The sequence below is a fragment of the Elgaria multicarinata genome, chromosome 12 (assembly GCF_023053635.1).
Source record: "Elgaria multicarinata webbii isolate HBS135686 ecotype San Diego chromosome 12, rElgMul1.1.pri, whole genome shotgun sequence".
Classification (NCBI taxonomy): Eukaryota; Metazoa; Chordata; class Lepidosauria; order Squamata; family Anguidae; genus Elgaria; species Elgaria multicarinata.
The window spans coordinates 36932669-36949950 of NC_086182.1; the positions used below are offsets into that span (position 1 = coordinate 36932669).

At 48.6% G+C, this 17282-nt stretch overlaps 3 protein-coding genes across 4 annotated transcripts in view; 2 read left to right on the top strand and 1 right to left on the bottom strand.

Annotated features, from left to right (window-relative positions):
• The window catches only part of RPS25 (ribosomal protein S25), a 92729-nt gene that overhangs the window by 56884 nt on the left and 18563 nt on the right, over positions 1 to 17282 (top strand). The gene's annotated exons all lie outside the window — the stretch shown is intronic.
• The window catches only part of HMBS (hydroxymethylbilane synthase), a 76363-nt gene that overhangs the window by 21990 nt on the left and 37091 nt on the right, over positions 1 to 17282 (bottom strand). The window lies entirely within an intron of this gene.
• On the top strand, positions 384 to 16839 carry HYOU1 (hypoxia up-regulated 1). Of its 2 annotated transcripts, none has more exons than XM_063139045.1 (24): positions 384 to 534; positions 2067 to 2160; positions 3171 to 3249; positions 3668 to 3822; positions 4312 to 4388; positions 4566 to 4747; positions 5334 to 5449; positions 5694 to 5877; positions 6178 to 6312; positions 6494 to 6576; positions 6675 to 6807; positions 7029 to 7216; positions 7640 to 7778; positions 7870 to 7930; positions 8257 to 8339; positions 8647 to 8823; positions 9810 to 10021; positions 10167 to 10254; positions 11828 to 11950; positions 12349 to 12482; positions 13103 to 13187; positions 13969 to 14221; positions 14869 to 14958; positions 15957 to 16839. In XM_063139045.1, the coding sequence occupies exons 1-24, from the start codon at positions 468 to 470 to the stop codon at positions 16016 to 16018; spliced, it is 3000 nt and encodes a 999-aa protein (XP_062995115.1). In that variant the 5' UTR covers positions 384 to 467; the 3' UTR covers positions 16019 to 16839. The 2 variants fall into 2 exon arrangements, with proteins under 2 accessions (XP_062995115.1, XP_062995116.1); XM_063139046.1 differs by having other exon boundaries at positions 385 to 534; positions 14872 to 14958.

Here is a 17282-nt window from a genome sequence, read left to right on the forward strand (position 1 = left end):
GCGGAAGGAGGCTCAGCGCCGCACGGGCACCGGGGCAGCAGGCGAGAGCGAGGCAGCGGCAGCAGAAGCGCGAGGCCACACAGGCGGCGGGTGAGCGAGTGTCCCCGTCGGTCGCCAGGCGCCCCCGGCGGGATCTCCTGGGGCCGCTCCGTCCGGGGCTTCCTCCTGGCCGCCGGCGCCTGCCTGCTTCCTTCTTTCCCTCCCTCCCGGCCGCCTTGGGAGCGGCCCCGGCCGTGTGGTGGGCGGCAGTTGGAGCCCCGCGGCTGCCCAGCCCGGAGGCGGCGGGGTGGGGGGCGCCCCGAGGCAAGAGGCGGCCGCTCGCTCCCTCCGCTCCAGGGTGCTGACGCCCGGCTGCCCTTTGCTCCCCTGACGCAGGGAAAGGAAGGCAAGAGGAGGCCGAGCCCCGCGGGCGAGCCAAGCGCCCTCCCCCGGAGAGATCCGACGCCGTCTCCGCCCGCCCGCCCAGGATGGCTCCGTTACTGTGGTGGCCCTTCTTGCCCCTTCTGCTGCTGGCGGGCCTGCCCGCCTACTCCGGTACGTCCACACGCACAGGGCCCTTGGAGACGAGGCCCGAGAAGGGGCACCTGGGTCCTCGGGCGCCCTCCGGCCTCCGCAGGTTGCAGCGCCTGAAGGGAATGTGAGGGGGGCGCCCCCTCCCGGCCCCCTTGCGCCCCTGGCTCAGGTTAAAGGCGCCTCTTTGGGGTTGTCTGAAGGCTCGTTGAGCACCCAAGTGGGGGCCGGGCGGGGAGGCACGTGTGAAGGGGGGCGCCTCGGGCACAAGGTGGGCAGGGAGAAACCGGCAGGACGTTCAGAACCCCAGGAGGAGGAGGAGGGTCTGTCAGATTGCAGAGCAAGAAGACGCTTCCAGTTCAGTCAAGCAGAGTTCGTAGTAATTCATCTGATGAGGAAACCAACTGTGGGCTGCATGTGCCCTAATGCTCATCTTACAAAATCCAGAAGGTCATGGAATAGTAGAGTTGGAAGGGGCCTCTAAGGCCGTCAAGACCAATCCCCTGGTCAATGCAGGAATCCACCTCAAAGCATTGAGCGGGAGGGGGTTGGACTCCATGGCCTTGTAGGACCCTTCCAACTCTGCTATTCTATGATTCTGAGATTTTTCCCTGACAGGTGGTTGTCCAGCTGTCTCTTAAATGACTCTAGTGTGGGAGAGCGCACAACCTCCCTAGGTAACTGCTTCCATTGTCGTACTGCTATAACAGTCGGGAAGTTTTTCCTGATGTCCAGCCAGAATCTGGACATCAGGATAGGCGTTCTCTCAGTATAGCATACAACAGTAAAACTCACATAATAGAAACAGCTGCAGCTGCTGAGTGGTTTGCCAGAGGCACCTCACTAGGATTTGTGACGGGCAGAGGACTGGCTTTATGCTGCTTTTATAATTTTGTAGATTTCAAGTTATTTTTGTATAAACATTTTAGTTTTGTTCTTTTTGTAAATTGCTCTAGGATTGTGATTGAAATATAAAACTACATATAATGAATAAATAAACAAACAAGCATGAAGAGGTGTTCTTGATAGTTGCCTGACAAACATGGGGCTTTGGGGGATGCTGTGAAAAGTTTTTCCCATGGAGCCTTTCTGATGCCCTGTGATATGTCTGTGCTTAGACCGGCTTTTGATGACTGGCTAAGATGATCTGTGCAGCATGGTTATAGTTTGGCCTGTGCTTTAATTGTTTTGAGCTGAGTACAGTTAAATATAAGTATATGTTTTAGTATGTTGCCTTGGCCCCAGGTTGGGTTTAGTTAAAGCTTAAATGTATAAATTAGTTAAATGTACGCTGTATTACATTTGCATTTTAGCACATCTGCTTAGACATTTTAATATATTAAGTAGTATATAGGCACTATAAATACATTAATTAAAGCAGGAGAGGCTCTGGGTGATGGATTCATATGGCCTGATCAGACAGAGTGTATGTCTGGCTGAGGCTTTGAAACTCATTGGAAATGCGGGGAAAGGGGTGAGGCTATCACCTGGCATGACTTAACTCTGAGGTTGTCCCTGGCGCTGAGTGTGCTTGACCTGGTGCTTTTGTGCTGCAGATTCCTTGGCCGTGATGTCTGTTGACCTGGGCAGTGAGTCCATGAAGGTAGCGATCGTCAAGCCTGGGGTGCCCATGGAAATCGTCTTAAACAAGTGAGTGGGTGGGTTGGCAAGAACCATTTTTCTTGAGGGGTCGGCACATATTAGCAGCACAGACGAGACTTAACAACTGGAGGCAGAATTTGTAATATTGATGTAGCACCAAAAGATTGTTTTTAGTCTTGGTAACTGCAAAGAAAGGAAGCGATTCAGTCCATGGGAAATGTCAGTACCTTGGTTCCTGACTCAACATGTAGCCAGGCTAGCACATAATATCAATACCTAATTTGTAAAAAGAGAGTAGGTCCCAGAACTCACTCACATCTGCCTGGAATGTTTATCTCCAAATTGTAAATGCGGCTATTTAGCAGAAAGGGAAGAACATTTGGCAGAAGCTCAGATGGGCTCCTCTTCTGTTACTTTATGACTGGTGAGGGGACCCTGCACCCCTCAGCCTAACTTTTGTGTCGTGCGCAGCAGCATCCAGACCTCTGGCCTAGGCAGGCCCACTCTTTCTCTCCAGACCACACTCTGGAAATTGCTTCCTCTTCCGTGGTCTGTGTGTGAGAGAGCACGGGGAGCAGTGGGGAGAGGGGGGTAGAGGAGAAATAGGGTGCTCTGCAATGCTGCAAACTCTGCCCACTTTTGGCTCCGACCGAGTCTGCCATCAGCTGCAGGCCTGCAATGGACTTTCCCCTGGGTCTACAGCCCTCTGTGGGGAAAAGAGTGCTCTGCCCACCCCACCCCCCACCCAAAGCAAGTTCTAGACTTGAATCCTGGCTTGGAAAACCAGTTCTGGGCCTGTCCAGTTGACAGTAGTCTCTGGGAAGGGACCAGAGCTTGATGGCGGAGCACCGCTTTGCCTGCAAAAGCTCCCAGGGCCAGTCCCTGGCAGCATCTCCAGTTTGTAACGATTAAGTGACAAACGAGGGGGAAGCTGTGTCTCTGCCCAAGATCCTGCAGAGCCATGGCTAGCCTGAGCAGGCAGTACCAGGCTAGAGGGATCTGGCATTAGACAGCTTCCTGATCTCCTTTGGAAACTGTGACCTTCCGTCTTGCTTTAGGGAATCTCGGAGGAAAACCCCGGTGACCGTGGTCCTGAAGGAGAACGAGCGCCTCTTTGGTGACAGTGCTTTGGGAATGGTAAGCCCTCAAGTGCCCCTCACATGCCTCTTTTCTCCGCTTAGCTTTAAGGGCTCTTGCTGGAGTTCTCTGAGGATGCTGGGTCTGCTGCCCCTTCCCTTTTGCCCCACTTGAAGCTCCCACGGCACGTACCTCCCTCTTGAGATTGGTGGAGAGGCCGTGTTCCTGGTGTCGCTTAGGAGGTTGGGCTGCCTTGATTCTGGCATCCCACTTGCTACCTGTGGGAGTCCTGCCTGTGCTTGCCTTCATGTACAGTGGCACTTTGGCTATTGGGAACAGAGGATGCTAAACACTGCCCTGCTTGGTACTTTAAACATTTTCAAATGATTTAGTTCTTGAGGGTTTATTATTTGTATTTTTATAAGGGAAATGCTACTCAGAAATCAGCACTATGTGTTAACATGCTTCTCTTTCATAGGCCATCAAGAACCCGAAGGTGGCATTCCGGTATTTCCAGGATCTTCTGGGCAAGCATATTGATAACCCCCAAGTGGCAGTATACCAGTCGCGCTTCCCAGAGCATGAGCTGGGGAAGGATGCAAGAAGGGGGACAGTCACCTTCAAGCTGTCAGAGTGAGTGGCCACCTTTGGGTTTGCCATGTGGCACAGCTGAGCAAGGGAAGCGGTTTTCATTTTCCTGTAGGTCACCTGGAGGGACCCAATTGGTCAAATGCTGTGGTCAGTTTGTACTAGGGTGTGTGGCTCTCCAGTCTTTCAGGGGCAGTGTTAGGCAGACGTGATGATGTCTATCCATGCCCAAAGGATGGGGTTGCGAGACGAGATCAGGGTTTCATTTCCTTCTCCCAGGCCTGTGGCAGGAAGTAGTTGTGTGTGTGTTCCCAGGCAGCCACTGCTAGAGCTGCTATTGATGATTGGAACCCATCTGTCATTGCTCAAGGACTTCCTAGAGGGCTCCAGGTCATTCAAAGTTGTTGTGGCCATTTAGGTTTGGTCTACTGAGGGTCTGGAATTGCTGCAGTCTTTTTAAAGAGGTCTCCAAAAGATGCATTTCAAGCTGGGGTCAGGAATGTAGGATTCAATCCTCCTTGTTCTTCTTTGCAGCAAAATGCAGTATTCTCCAGAAGAGATCCTGGGCATGGTCCTGAACTATTCTCGGACGCTGGCTGAGGAGTTTGCAGGTTGGAAATGACTCTGTTGTGAAGCACAAGAATTGTCTTGACTTCTGGGTATGGGATTAGTGAGACAGAGAGAGCGGATGAAAATGCTGGGCCCTTCTATGCCCCACAAGTAAATGAAGAAAAAGAGAAAGCCATACAGGCTAGGAGCTAACTTCCTGACTTCTCCCCATCTTACAGAACAGCCCGTCAAGGATGCTGTAATCACTGTCCCTGCCTACTTCAACCAGGCGGAAAGGAGAGCTGTCCTGCATGCAGCAAAAATGGCAGACCTCAAGGTTTTGCAGCTCATCAATGACAACACAGCTGTGGCTTTGAACTATGGAGTATTCCGAAGGAAAGACATCAATGCTACAGCCCAGGTGTGTGTGGCTGGAGAGGATAGTGGCTTGGGAGGGGTTGGATTGTGTGTGTGCACGTGGGGGGAGCATTTTTTTTTCTCTAGGGCTCAAGCTTCTGTCCTACCTCCAAACCACCAGGGATTTGGACAGGCCACTCTCCTTTGTAAATCGGAGTGCCTGGATCCATGGCAATATGTATTTGTGGAATCATGAGTGCCCAAAGGCCTGGCAGAGTTGCTGCTTGAGTACATATATTTTGTGTAAGACCATAACTCCCAAGGCAAAGCACGTTCTTCACATGTAGAATTTCCCAGATTCCGTATTTCCAGTGAAAAGGCTCAAAGGTAGCAGATAAGGGGGAAGATTTTTCTCTGCTTTAGATGCTGCTGCCAGTCAAAGTAGACAGTATTGGGCTATTTGGACCAATTGCCTGATTTGGTATATGGCCAAATGTCTCTTTGTGTGAGTGAGTGTGTTTGTGTGTGTGTGTATCTATCTATCTGAAGATGGGACAGACCTGTCTTCCCCAACCCTTTCGTCAGCGTGTGGCGCGTCCATTTCTGCTCCTCCCTGATTTTCTTAGCCTTGGTTCTTTATCATTTTCCAGAATATCATGTTTTATGACATGGGAGCAAGCAGCACCGTGTGCACCATTGTGACCTACCAAACTCTGAAAACAAAGGACTCGGGGACTCAGCCTCAGTTGCAGATCCGGGGTGTTGGGTAAGAGCTCATCCCTTGGCATCAGACTTCCAGCTTGCTAGGAAGTCAGGAGAGTGGGATAGAAGAAGCAGAACCCCTCTCAGCCCACATTGGGGGAAGTCTGTACTGGAAACCAGGGGGTGGGAAAGAAAGCGATCCCAGAGATCCTCACTGAGACAGGCAGGACCCAGAGGGTTAGTTGTTGGGCTTCTTTGCAGGTAGCCCTGGCTTGAGCGCCTGCTTCCAGCACCTCTTTTCTGCTCAGGTTTGATCGCACATTGGGAGGGCTAGTGATGGAGCTGCGCCTTCGAGACCATTTGGCCAAACTCTTCAATGAGCAACATCCATCAAAGGATGTCCGGAAAAACCTCCGGTCCATGGCCAAGCTACTGAAGGAAGCCAATCGCCTGAAAACGGTGCTGAGTGCCAATGCTGACCACATGGCCCAGGTAGGCTGGGTGCCAGGAAGTAAGTGTGTGTGTGTGTGTGTGTGTGTGTGTGTGTGTAAGCTGAGGCTTTGGAGTCTGATAAACGGGTAGGAGAGCAGCAAGCTACCTTCTTGCGTTGCTGACTTGCACATTTCATCCGGATGCTCTGGAGAAGTAGTGAGGGGATGTGGTGGCTTTGAGAAGGGGTTGAAGCGCCCTCTCTCTTTTTTCCACCCCTGTTTTCTTGGGGACTTTGTGGTGAAATGATGGGTGGGGAACAGCGCGTGACCTGCGCGGCTCTTGGCTTCTTTCCCTTCCCAGGTCGAGGGCTTGCTAGATGACATTGACTTCAAGGCCAAGGTTTCACGGCAGCAGTTTGAGGATCTGTGTTCCGACTTGTTCCAGCGGGTTGCAGGACCTGTGCATCAGGCGCTTAGCAGTGCTGAGATCAGTCTGGTAGGTACAGAAATGCTCTCCTGGCAGAGGGTCTGTGTAACTTACAGAATGCAGGCGAGGGGCAGGCATCTTCGTGCACTGCTCTCCTCGCTTAGCTCTGCAGACTCAGAGTTCTAGGTTCAGAATGGTGGCTCAACCTAAGCTCCCAAGAATCAGATCTGTATCTTCCTCTGATTTCTAGAATGAAATTGACCAGGTGATCCTAGTTGGTGGTGCCACTCGCGTGCCAAAGGTGCAGGAATTTCTGCTAAAAGCTGTTGGCAAGTAAGCGAGGGGCCAGTCTCGGGTTCCCCTTCCCCTTCCCCCTCCCCCACCCCATTACTCTTTCTGGCACTTAACTCTTCCTCTGTTGCCAACCTCAGGGATGAGCTGGGCAAGAACATCAATGCAGATGAAGCGGCAGCAATGGGTGCCGTCTACCAGGCAGCTGCCCTGAGCAAAGCCTTCAAGGTGAAGCCCTTCATTGTTCGTGATGCGGCTGTCTTCCCTATCCAGGTAAGCTGCGGCTCGATATTAAGGGTGGGTGGAATGAATGTGGGTCCATGGTGAGGGCTGTGCTGTGGAGGCCAGAGAGGGGTAACAAGCTCATCTGAAGCAGTTCAGGAAGCGCTGAGCTCATCTATCTGGACAAGACGCCTGTTGGCTTGGGGCTTGGCTGTCCAGTGTGGTCGAGCCTGAAAGACACACAGCCTGTGGCTTGTCCTCCCCAACCCTAGGTGGAATTCACCCGTGAGGTGGAAGAGGAAGATAAATCCAAGAGTCTGAAACACAACCGGCGGATCCTGTTCCAACGAATGGCTCCGTACCCCCAGCGCAAGGTCATCACCTTCAACCGCTACACAGATGACTTTGAGTTCCATGTCAACTACGCAGATATGGGCTTCCTGAGTGAGAGTGACTTGCAGTAAGTACGTTTGTGGGCACATGAGCAAACACGGTGTCTGTTTCTCATTCAGCCCTTTGTTATGGCAGCTCCTGCTGCCTTTTAACTCACTTTATGAAGGGAAGAATTCCAGGTGATGGAGCTTGCATAGACCTTTCATTGTGTTATAAAAATGTAACATGGTTTGCTTTCCCAGAGCTGATTGCTTTGCCTAGACTCAAGATGTATACCCCTCACCTAAATGGAGAACTCCATTTGTTCTCACGTGCGTCGACTTGTTGGTGAACAGCCAAGAAAAAATAATATCCATGTTGACTAATTTTTGTTCAGTATTTCTGCAAGGTATTGTAGGCCCCATGGTGGAGTTGGAGCCTGGAAATGGGAAGGAGGGATAACGGATTTACTTGCCCATCTCAACTCTCGCTCTCGCATTGGTCTTTGCAGCATTTTTGGGTCCTTGAATCTCACACGGGTGAAGCTGCACGGTGTAGGTGAGAGCTTCAAGAAGCATTTGGATTATGAGTCCAAAGGCATCAAGGCTCATTTCAACATGGACGAGAGTGGTGTGCTAAGCCTCGATCGTGTAAGCAACCCTTGCCACTGTACCCTGCATCTTTGGTTCCATCACTGGGTCTTCCGATGCAGTCTCATGGGCCTTGTGTGTCATCTTCCAGGTAGAATCTGTGTTTGAGACTTTGGTGGAGGACAAGCCGGAGGAGGAATCCACGCTAACAAGTAAGTCCGCCAGGTTGCAGGGGCACTACCAACACCACCTTATACCCCTGTCGTGTAGCCAGCATTAGGCCAGCTAGCTCCTCCCAGTTCTCCACATCGGCCTGAGGGGGTGGGGAAAGAGCCCTCTACCCACCTTCTGGCCCTCAGCTCTGCAGGCAACCAGAGGCCAGTTCTCCACTCCACTGCCGCTGACTTCCTTTAATAGTCCTACGTGCATTGGATACGGTGCCACCAGAAATGACGGAGCCACCCCTGAGGGGATCGTTCAGGGGGCAAAAGCAGAGCGTTCTTGAATCCATCTGAGGCATGTTTCATCTTTTGGGCAGAGCTTGGAAACACAATCTCCAGCCTCTTTGGAGGAGGCAGCCCTGTTCCAGAAGCACCAGAAAATCTGACTGAGACAGTTCAGGTGAGTTCTGCGGTGCTGGCTGTGGACAAGCCACCAGCTGGATGCGCTCTTGAGCCTAATGCAGATGTCAGTAGGGTCTGAAAAGGGGTACAGGCATAATGAAAGGATGGGGGAGGACCCTGGCCCAGCCCCAAGACATTGTGCTCTTGGCTGGGAGCCAGGAGGAGCCCTAGATAGGAGCCCTAGATGGTTTGAACATGGATTTTGGTTGGGCCTGCTGGGTCCCTCCAGAGTCCCAGCTAAAGAAGCCTAGCTGCGCAACGTTCCGATGCCTGACCCTTGAGCATTTCCCCTCCTTGCTTCCCAGGAGGAAGAGGAGAGCCAAGCGGAACCAGGCAAGGAGGACCAGAAGGATGATCCAGGGGCAGCTAGTGAGGAGGGGGAAAAACAGCCATCGCCACCCCCGACTGCGGAAAACACTGCTGGAGATGCTTCTGCAGCAGAAGACCAGCAAGAGGGTGGAGGAGAGAAGCCCGACTCCCAGGTGAGCAAACCACGAGATTCCCTGAAGCGCCTCCTCTCCTCATTATCTGATAAGGAGCAAGGCGAAGGCTTCCCTGCAGGTGGAGTTGGCGGGGAGAGCATTTCTCTTTCAGGCTCCAAACACTGAGCCACCAAAATCTTTGCTTGCTCTTTGGAGAAGGATGGGAGTTTTGCTTTCAGAATCTGATAGCTATGGATGGGGTTGTGTGGGGCTTTCTCTGAGGAATGGGTATCTGCCCTGCGTTGAGCCTGTTTTAGGGTGGTGGGTTTTTGTTGTCCCATCTTTTCCTTCTGGTATTGTCTGAGCTGGCATACACCTTGCTCTCTGCCCGCAGAGATGCTCCTTCAGTGACTTGGGGAATCGTCTGTGATCTGGGCAGCCTCAAAGATGCTTCCTGGGCATGACTGGCTCTTTCAAGAGGCTCTCAAGTGTACCATCTCTGTGACAAATTAAAATGAGTATAATGCTAGAATCCAGCGGGGTCATCCCCTGAAGCTGAATGTATTTCTCCACACAGCAGACAGTTAAACTGCGACATTTCCTATAACAAAATCAGATAAAGTTGTTGATGGCTACTAGTCACGGCTGCTAAATATTACCTCACGTATCAGAGGCAGCATTCCAGTGTACACCAGTTGTAAAGGAACATGAGTGGGAGGGTGCTGTTGCACTCATGCCCTGCCTGTGGGCTTCTCATTAGGACATCTCTTAAGCCATGGTGGGAAGACAAGGCTGGCCTAAGTAGGCTTTGGGTCTGAGTCAGCTGCAGGGTTCTTCTTCCTGTGTTCTGGAGGACACATGAGGAGGCATTACTTGTGGTTTCTCCACAGCTCTGGTTCTAGCTTCCTCCAGAGTTGCATCAGCCCAGCCAACTAGCTTCTAGAAGTAGGGGATCAACCTAAAAATAAAATGAGCCTGTTGAATTTTTGATCTAGTGGGTACTTGAATACAACCTCTGTTTATCCTGGAATTACTTCTGTGTCCAGGAAGCCCAAGGGAAGCCAGGGACTGAGAAGCAGGAGGAGCCTGCAAAGAGCCCTGAGGGTAATGGTGGCAAAGCAGCAGCCGAGGAAGAGGAGGAGGAGAAAAAGCCAAAACCTCCGAAGAAGCAGAAGCTGGTGGAGGAGATCACGGTGGAGCTGGATGTGAACGACGTGCCGGAGTTGCTGCCCGAAGAGCTGCAGGACTCGGTCAAGAAGTAGGTTTGGGGACATCTCCTTGTCATGTGGAGGGAAGGAGGGTGGGTGTGTTCGTTGTGCAGAGAGATGCTTTTCTCTCTTTGTGCCCTCAAGGGGATGTTGTGACCTGGGCTCTTTGCCCTTCCCACCCTTTTCCAACATCAGGTTGCAAGACTTGACGGAAAGAGACCTGGAGAAGCAGGAGAGGGAGAAGTCGGCCAACAGCCTCGAGGCCTTCATCTTTGAGACCCAGGTGGGAGAACAGACGAAGGGACAGAAATGGCTCTAGGAGATTCCATGTATTCCTTTAGAATATCCGGGCCCCAGAAAAGCATTGGTAAACCAAATCTTTGCTGCCAGTTGACTTATGTGTCTTCCCTGGATCCAGAGATCTGCACAAACTATAGTCCAGTCACTAATGCTGCATTTCTGAGCTTGAAAGGGTGGTGGTGATCCCGCTGCAAGCATTCAAGGGTGAAACTGATGAACTCGATCCATTCCAGTCTGGGCTCAGGGCAGAATTGGCCTCGGTCGCCCTCATGCAGTACCTTCTTAGGGAACAGAATAGGGGAGTGTGATCCTGTTCCTTCTTTTCGACCGGTCACTGACTTTTGATACCATTGACCCACTGTATCCTTCTAGACCAACTCTGGGGTGCTCCTGGATCCATCTTTGTCGCTGGAGACCCAAGTAACCTCAGTGGCTCGGAGTGTTTATTACTGACTTTGGCTGATGCAACAACTATGTCCATTCCTGGATAGAAATAGCCTAGCCACTGTGGTTCATGCAGTAGTGACCTCATGACTATTTTATTTATTTATTTATTTCATATTTATACTGCGCAACAGCCTAAGCTCTCTGGGCAGTTTACAACTAAAACCATAAAATCCAGATTAAAACTTTAAAATCACATAAAACCAGAATAAATTATAGTCCAGGGAAAGCTTATTTAAAAAGATACGTTTTTAGGAGGCGTTTAAAAGTTATTACATTTTCCGCCTCCTGAACCGCACGAGGGAGGGTTTTCCAGAGAGTGGCTGCTGCTGCAATGCACTCCTATGTGTGGCTGAACTTGCACCTGCAGCTAGTGCAGAATGCAACAGCTAGATACTTAGTGGGACACTCAGGCATTTTTACATTTCACCTGTGTTAGAAGAACTGCAGTGATTGCCTATTAATCACTGAGCCATATGCAAGATTATCTTGTTGACGTACAACTTGGGACCAGGATACATAGCAGATCGCCTTCCCCCCCCCCCCAACCAACCTTTAAGAACTTCAGAGGAGGCCTTGCCGGTCAGGCCATGATCAATAGAATGTCACTATGTAATATCTCGAAGGCGGGCCTTCTCAGTGGCGGCACCCACCCTCTGGAATACCCTCCCCATTCAGGAGGCGTTCAGGAGGCAGAAAATGTGTGTGTTAAATGCCTCCCGAAAATGCATTTGTTCACCCAGGCTTTCCCTGGCTTGTAATTACTTAAATTAATCATATGCTGCTCTATCACGTTGTTCTTTGCATTGCTTTTTGTTGTTACTGTAGTTGGGGGTTTTTTAATAGTGTATTTTAAATAGTGGTTTTTAATATGTATGTGTGAACAGGTTATCTTTTGTTATATTAAGTGGTATATAAGTATTAATAATAAATATTTTATGGCAACACTGCCCTTGAACTGTAACAGAATTCAGAACAGGCAGGGGAGATTACTGTGCTTTCTTTGGCCAAACTCCTTTGATCAGGAAGAGCAAATAAAGGAAATGAACATTCCCCCAAGTGTCATGGAAAGTCCACCAAAGAAATGCCTCACTTTTTTTTTCATTTACCAGGACAAGCTCTATCAGGAGGAGTACCAGTTTGTTTCATCTGAGGAAGAGAGAGAGGAAATTTCCAAGAAGCTGAGTGAAGTTTCCAACTGGATGGAAGAGGAGGGTTATACAGCCACAACTAAGGTTGAAACCTTATAGACTCCTCCCACTCTGAACTTCGCAAAGCTTCAACTACTCATTCATTCATTCATTCATTCATTCATTTAATACATTTCTATACCACCCCATACCTGAAGGCGCTCTGTGCTTTTCACAAAAATTTGAGATTGAATATTATGTGTTTTCTTTACACTGGGGCAGGCAATCGAACTCTTGTGGATCTTGATACATTAATAATGCCCTACCTGTCAATGTTGTATTCCTGGAGTCCCCAGGGATGTTCATCTTGCCTGTGTGGAAATGAAATTCCGTGGGCCCTTTGCTTCTGCTACTTGAGCCTCCAGTTGATTGGTAATCTCTGCAACCTGGAGTTTGGGCCATGAGAGTATCTCAATGCTTTTAATTTCTGTTCCAATTTGCAGGAGCTGAAGGAGAAGCTCTCTGAACTGAAGAAACTATGCCGGAGCCTTTTCTTTCGTGTGGAGGAGAGAAGGAAATGGCCGGACCGTCTGGCTGCTTTGGAAAGCTTGCTCAATCACTCCAGTATCTTCCTGAAGTACGCATGACCGAGGCGTGTTTAGTGGGATAGGGCAGCAGAGGGTATTGCTTTATTCTTACAAGCAGTTTGTTGGCTTCTAGCAGCTTAATTCAGCTCTCAGGATTGAGATGTGTGGGCGCACACACTACTAGGGGCTTGTCTGGGTTTGATTTTCCTGTCAGGACATTATTTTGTAGTAGCCATAAATACCTGTCTGCTTTTCCCTCCTTCTTGCACAAGGTTTCATATTTTGTGTAAAATTCAGTGCTGTTGGTTCGATGTTTTTGTCACCAGCTGGAAAAAGAAAATTGAGGCTTCAGAACTTAGGGTCACGTGTTGGGGCGTCAAAACGAACTGGGACTTGTGCTCACTGGAAAAAGCCTGTTGTAAAACTGCCAATATTATTTAGCTTCCTATTATGACTTGAGACATGTCCTTTTGAATGAAAAAAATCAAGATTCTTTCTGCTGTGATATCTGTCCAATTTCCAAAGTGCCTGTGGTCAACTTTTCTAGAATAGTTAAACTGAAGTGGTGTCTTAAGTAGCAGTGACTGGGTACACAGGAGCCAATCGCACCAGATATAAATTCTGCTGCAAGGCAAGAGGCAATGGGCATGTTTCTTGTTCACTTTTTCAGGGGAGCTCGGATGATTCCAGAGGTGGATCAGATATTCACAGAGGTGGAGCTAAGCACCTTGGAGAAAGCTATAAATGAGACAGCGGTAAGATGGGGTCACAAGGGGTGCAGACCTAGATGTCCCGTTTGGTTCACAGATGGACATAAGTAGAGCTCTGCTGGATCAGATCAAAGGCCTACCTAGCCCAGCATCCTGCTTCCCTCAGTGGCCAGCCAGATGCCTCTTGAGAAGTCCATGAGCAGGACTCAAGAGCAGTAGCCCCTCTCCGGCTTCAGTGGCATAATGTGTCTGAACCTGAAGTCTGAATATGGGCAACATGACTAGTAGTCCATGGCAGGATCTACACTACTGCTTTAAAGCGCTTTATTACAGTTATAAAGCGCTTTAACTGCTTTAAAGCGCTATAAAACTGTTATAAAGCACTTTAAAGCAGTAGTGTAGGTCTGGCCCATGATTGTCCTTCATCATCCCCTTTCTAAGCCATCTAGATTAATGACTATCTTTGCGACTTGCGCAGATGAATTCTATAGGTTAATTGTGCACTGTGTGAAGAAGTACTTTCTTTTTGTCTGTCCTTGCCAATCAGTTTTATTGGATGTTTCCGGATTCTAGCACAATGAGAGAGGGAGAATTTCTCCCTAAAATTATGCTCCCCAGCAACTGTTTTTTGACCTAAAAAGGTGGTCTGAGTATGGCTTAGGAGAGGCCATGTGGGGCTTCTGAGCCATTATGATCCAAAGTGCAATGAAATTTGCCCCCTAGAAAGGCTTGTCAGCACCTGGCAATGAGCAGCACGAAGCAAGACTGTTCTTTCAGGCAGGGACTCAAGAATAATGCCTCGCTCTGTATTTGTTTTGTTTCTTAGTTGTGGAAGAATGAGACTCTGGCAGAGCAGACCAAGCTGTCGCCCACTGAGAAGCCCACTCTGCTTTCCAAAGACATTGAGCTGAAGATTGCAGCCCTGGACAGGGAGGTGCAGTACCTCCTCAATAAGGCCAAGTTTGCAAAGCCGAAGCTCAAGAAGAAAGAGAATGCAACGAAAACAGAAGCGGACAAGAATACCACTGTGCCTCCTGAGAGGGAAAAGGTCATTCCTCCCAAGGAGGAGAAGCAAGCAGGTGAGCAAGTCTCATGGCAGCTGTGGTCTAGGCTATAAACTCTCTTCCCTCCAGATTCTTTGAGGTTTGAAGCCTGCTTGGCTCAAAGAATGCTTTCAGCCTTGGTTTTCTGTTGGTTGCGCTGTGACAGGGATTCACAGGTTCCTTGAATTCCTCTAGGTGTGCGGCTTGGCCTCCAAGCCCATCCCCTTGAGGAATTCTGACTGTTACCTCTGACCACAGCTCAGGGGTAACAGCAGGGATGCAGGCGGTGGGGAACCCAGCCAGGAGGATCCACTCCTTCCAGTGCTGGCCAAATCCATTCATGCACCGCACACTGCCTCAGAAGGGACGGAGCACAAAGCCAGGGACTCTTTCTCCATGTCTCTCAGCAAAAGCAAAATGGGTGTGTTGGGGGTAATATCAGTGGATGTGGTTACATCCTACCTATGTAGGGCCCAGTGGGGGGCATTTGCCTATACACACACACACCTCAAGCATGTTCCCCACCCTATAATTTGTGATGTTTAGATATATTTCGGTGGAAAGTAGGGTATGCAATTTGTCATTGTGCATATCCCAGAAAATCTGCTGTTCCATGCCATGGGTCTTTTAATGTAGCCATTTTTCCCTCTCTGCAACTGTTGATAACCAGTTTTGCCTACTAGGAGCAGAAAAATTAGAAGATGCCAGCCCAGCCAAAGAACCACCCACAGAGGAGAAAGCACCACTGGATAATGAATTGGGACCAGACACAGGTAAGGAGACCTCAGGGTAAGAGAACTGAAATTACATAGGCTGCAAGTGATCTCCTTCCTTGCTTCCTACATTATAATGGTAAACAGGAGCCTTCTTTTCTAGAACTGTGCAGTTTAATACCGCTTGCTGGGGAACATGGATGCTGTTGAGCTTCTGTCCTATTTATGGGTTTCTCATGTAGGACTTCTACCTATGTAGGGCCCAGTGGGGGGCATTTGCATCACCAGAACCTGATGATGCACCCTCCAGGTGCTTTCTTCAGTGCCTCCTTAGCATAAGCTGAGTCACCCTGGAAGGGGTATATAAATGCAGATTTTGGGCTCTATCAGAGACGGTCTTTGACTTGCTGTATTCTTTATCAAAGATACTCCCAGTAAAGGGGTATATCTTTGATGGGATTGACTGCATTTGTTACAGCTTTCCACGGATGCCACTTTTTATTAGCATGCAATATGCTCCTTAGCTAATTCTTACCTTCTACATACATGTTAAATAAAAAAATAGTTAAAACCATGAAACCTCTATTTTTCCTACTCACTTTTAAGTAAGTAAATTTTATCCCTATGAATTCACTGGACTTGCCACTGGGAATCTTGGAGAGTCAAGTCACTTGGAAGTTCGGCTGCTATTGGCAAATGCACCTTTGGGGAAAATTCTCTGTAAATACGAGTTTAGGTTAGAATGGTGGCATCCTTTTCCCTCTCCATGCCAAAGGACCCGCCACCCATCAGCCATGCTTGTTCCTGCGTCGCTGTGTCATTTCCACCTGGAAAGAAGTGCTCCAGGACTATTTGAGTTCAAGCATCAAACCATGGCATTCTCTGCATGTCTGACCTAGCTACCCACGTGTTGTAGGAAGTGTTCTTACTCCATATGTGTCCCTGTTCCAAAACATTTCCTTGGACTTCTGGGTATTTTGATTTGAAAATGTGTCTTGTGTGCTGAGCACTTATCTCGTTTTATTCTTACTTTGTTCATTTTTATCTCTTTGTTGCAGATTCACAGACAGACAAGAGGTCTGAAACAGGAGAAGACACCAGAACCAATGATGAATTATAACATTTTCTCAAATCCCCCTGTGCATCAACATCTATTTATTTACAGTTAACTCCGTTGTTTTAATAATGGACCTGGTTAGTGGAACATGGCACAGACTGACAACAACATGCAGTGGGTGTTTGTTTTTTGCTGGGAATTTCCTTGTTGCTGATTTTGTGTGTTGTCCTGCCTCTTTACTTCCTTTGTTTATAGATGACTTTAAACTCACTTAGAAACACTTGCTGTTTTTGTCCGCACTCTCCCTGGAATTTCCACTTCTGACTGGTAGATTAAATTTGCCTGAAACTGTTCTAGGAAAAGACACTTGGCATAAGTGTTCTAGGCTATGCCTTATCTTGTGAAGAGCAGTGTACGTTACTGTGTCTGCAACTATTCTCCCTGCAAATGGAAATAACAAGTTGGAATCTTCTGCTTCAGCCTCATAACGTTGTTACTAAGATGTATGGACAAGGCCTGGGTGAGCATTTCCTTTATGTTCTTAATCTACGGCTGTTGATGCCAGTTTTGTCTTCGGGCCTCTGTGCAACAGAAACTGATAAAACAGAAGTGGAATGTAAAGGAAGTAGATAATACTCAAAAGGAAAACAAAATTGCTGACATAATTGTTATAATCCACACCCAAAGTCAGGTTCTTAATACCTAGACATAGACTAGCAGGTGTGGCCATTGACAAGGCAGTAAGGGACACTAGCACACATCCCAACTTTCCATCAACAATTATTGACTGTGACCAAAAAAAACCCCTAACATCAGTTAATTTAAGGAGCCCTGAAACTATGCTGTTGTAATAAAAGGGGAGTTGATGTATCCAACCAAAAGAAGGTTCATATTCCTCTTTAAATTAATAGTTTTCCTTGCTCCTCGAGTTATTTGTCACTTCTTTCTAATAGCCTTCCTAGCAGTTCTGGGTACTGTTCTTAACTTCAGCATTTCCTTGTGCTTTTCTTGTGCTGGTTTGGAAGTTGGCTTACAAAGTTTGCTGTCCTACGTGTGCGTGTTTTTATTTAATTGCTGAATTACCCCACCTTGCAACTGAATTTCCCACTTCAGCCAGTGAGTAGTATAGGAGGCACTATCAGACAAGAAATCCTGATGCTTCAGTTTTCAGAAGCACAAATAAGTCCATCTGCACATAAGCTAGGATATGTGCCCAAAGATGTTGTTACCAGGGAGGAGGAAAAACAATCTTTCTTACTTCCATTTTCACTCAGAACCAATCCCTCCCGCCCCCCATTGTTGCTCCAAAGAGATACTTTCTTGGAAT

Bases quoted from the DNA above. Each gene is read 5' to 3' on its own strand.
- HYOU1 (XM_063139045.1), top strand. From the start codon at position 468: ATGGCTCCGTTACTGTGGTGGCCCTTCTTGCCCCTTCTGCTGCTGGCG. The intron at 7,931-8,256 runs GTAAGTCCGCCA...TCTTTTGGGCAG, and splicing joins GGAGGAATCCACGCTAACAA to AGCTTGGAAACACAATCTCC. The intron at 14,222-14,868 runs GTGAGCAAGTCT...TTTGCCTACTAG, and splicing joins CAAGGAGGAGAAGCAAGCAG to GAGCAGAAAAATTAGAAGAT.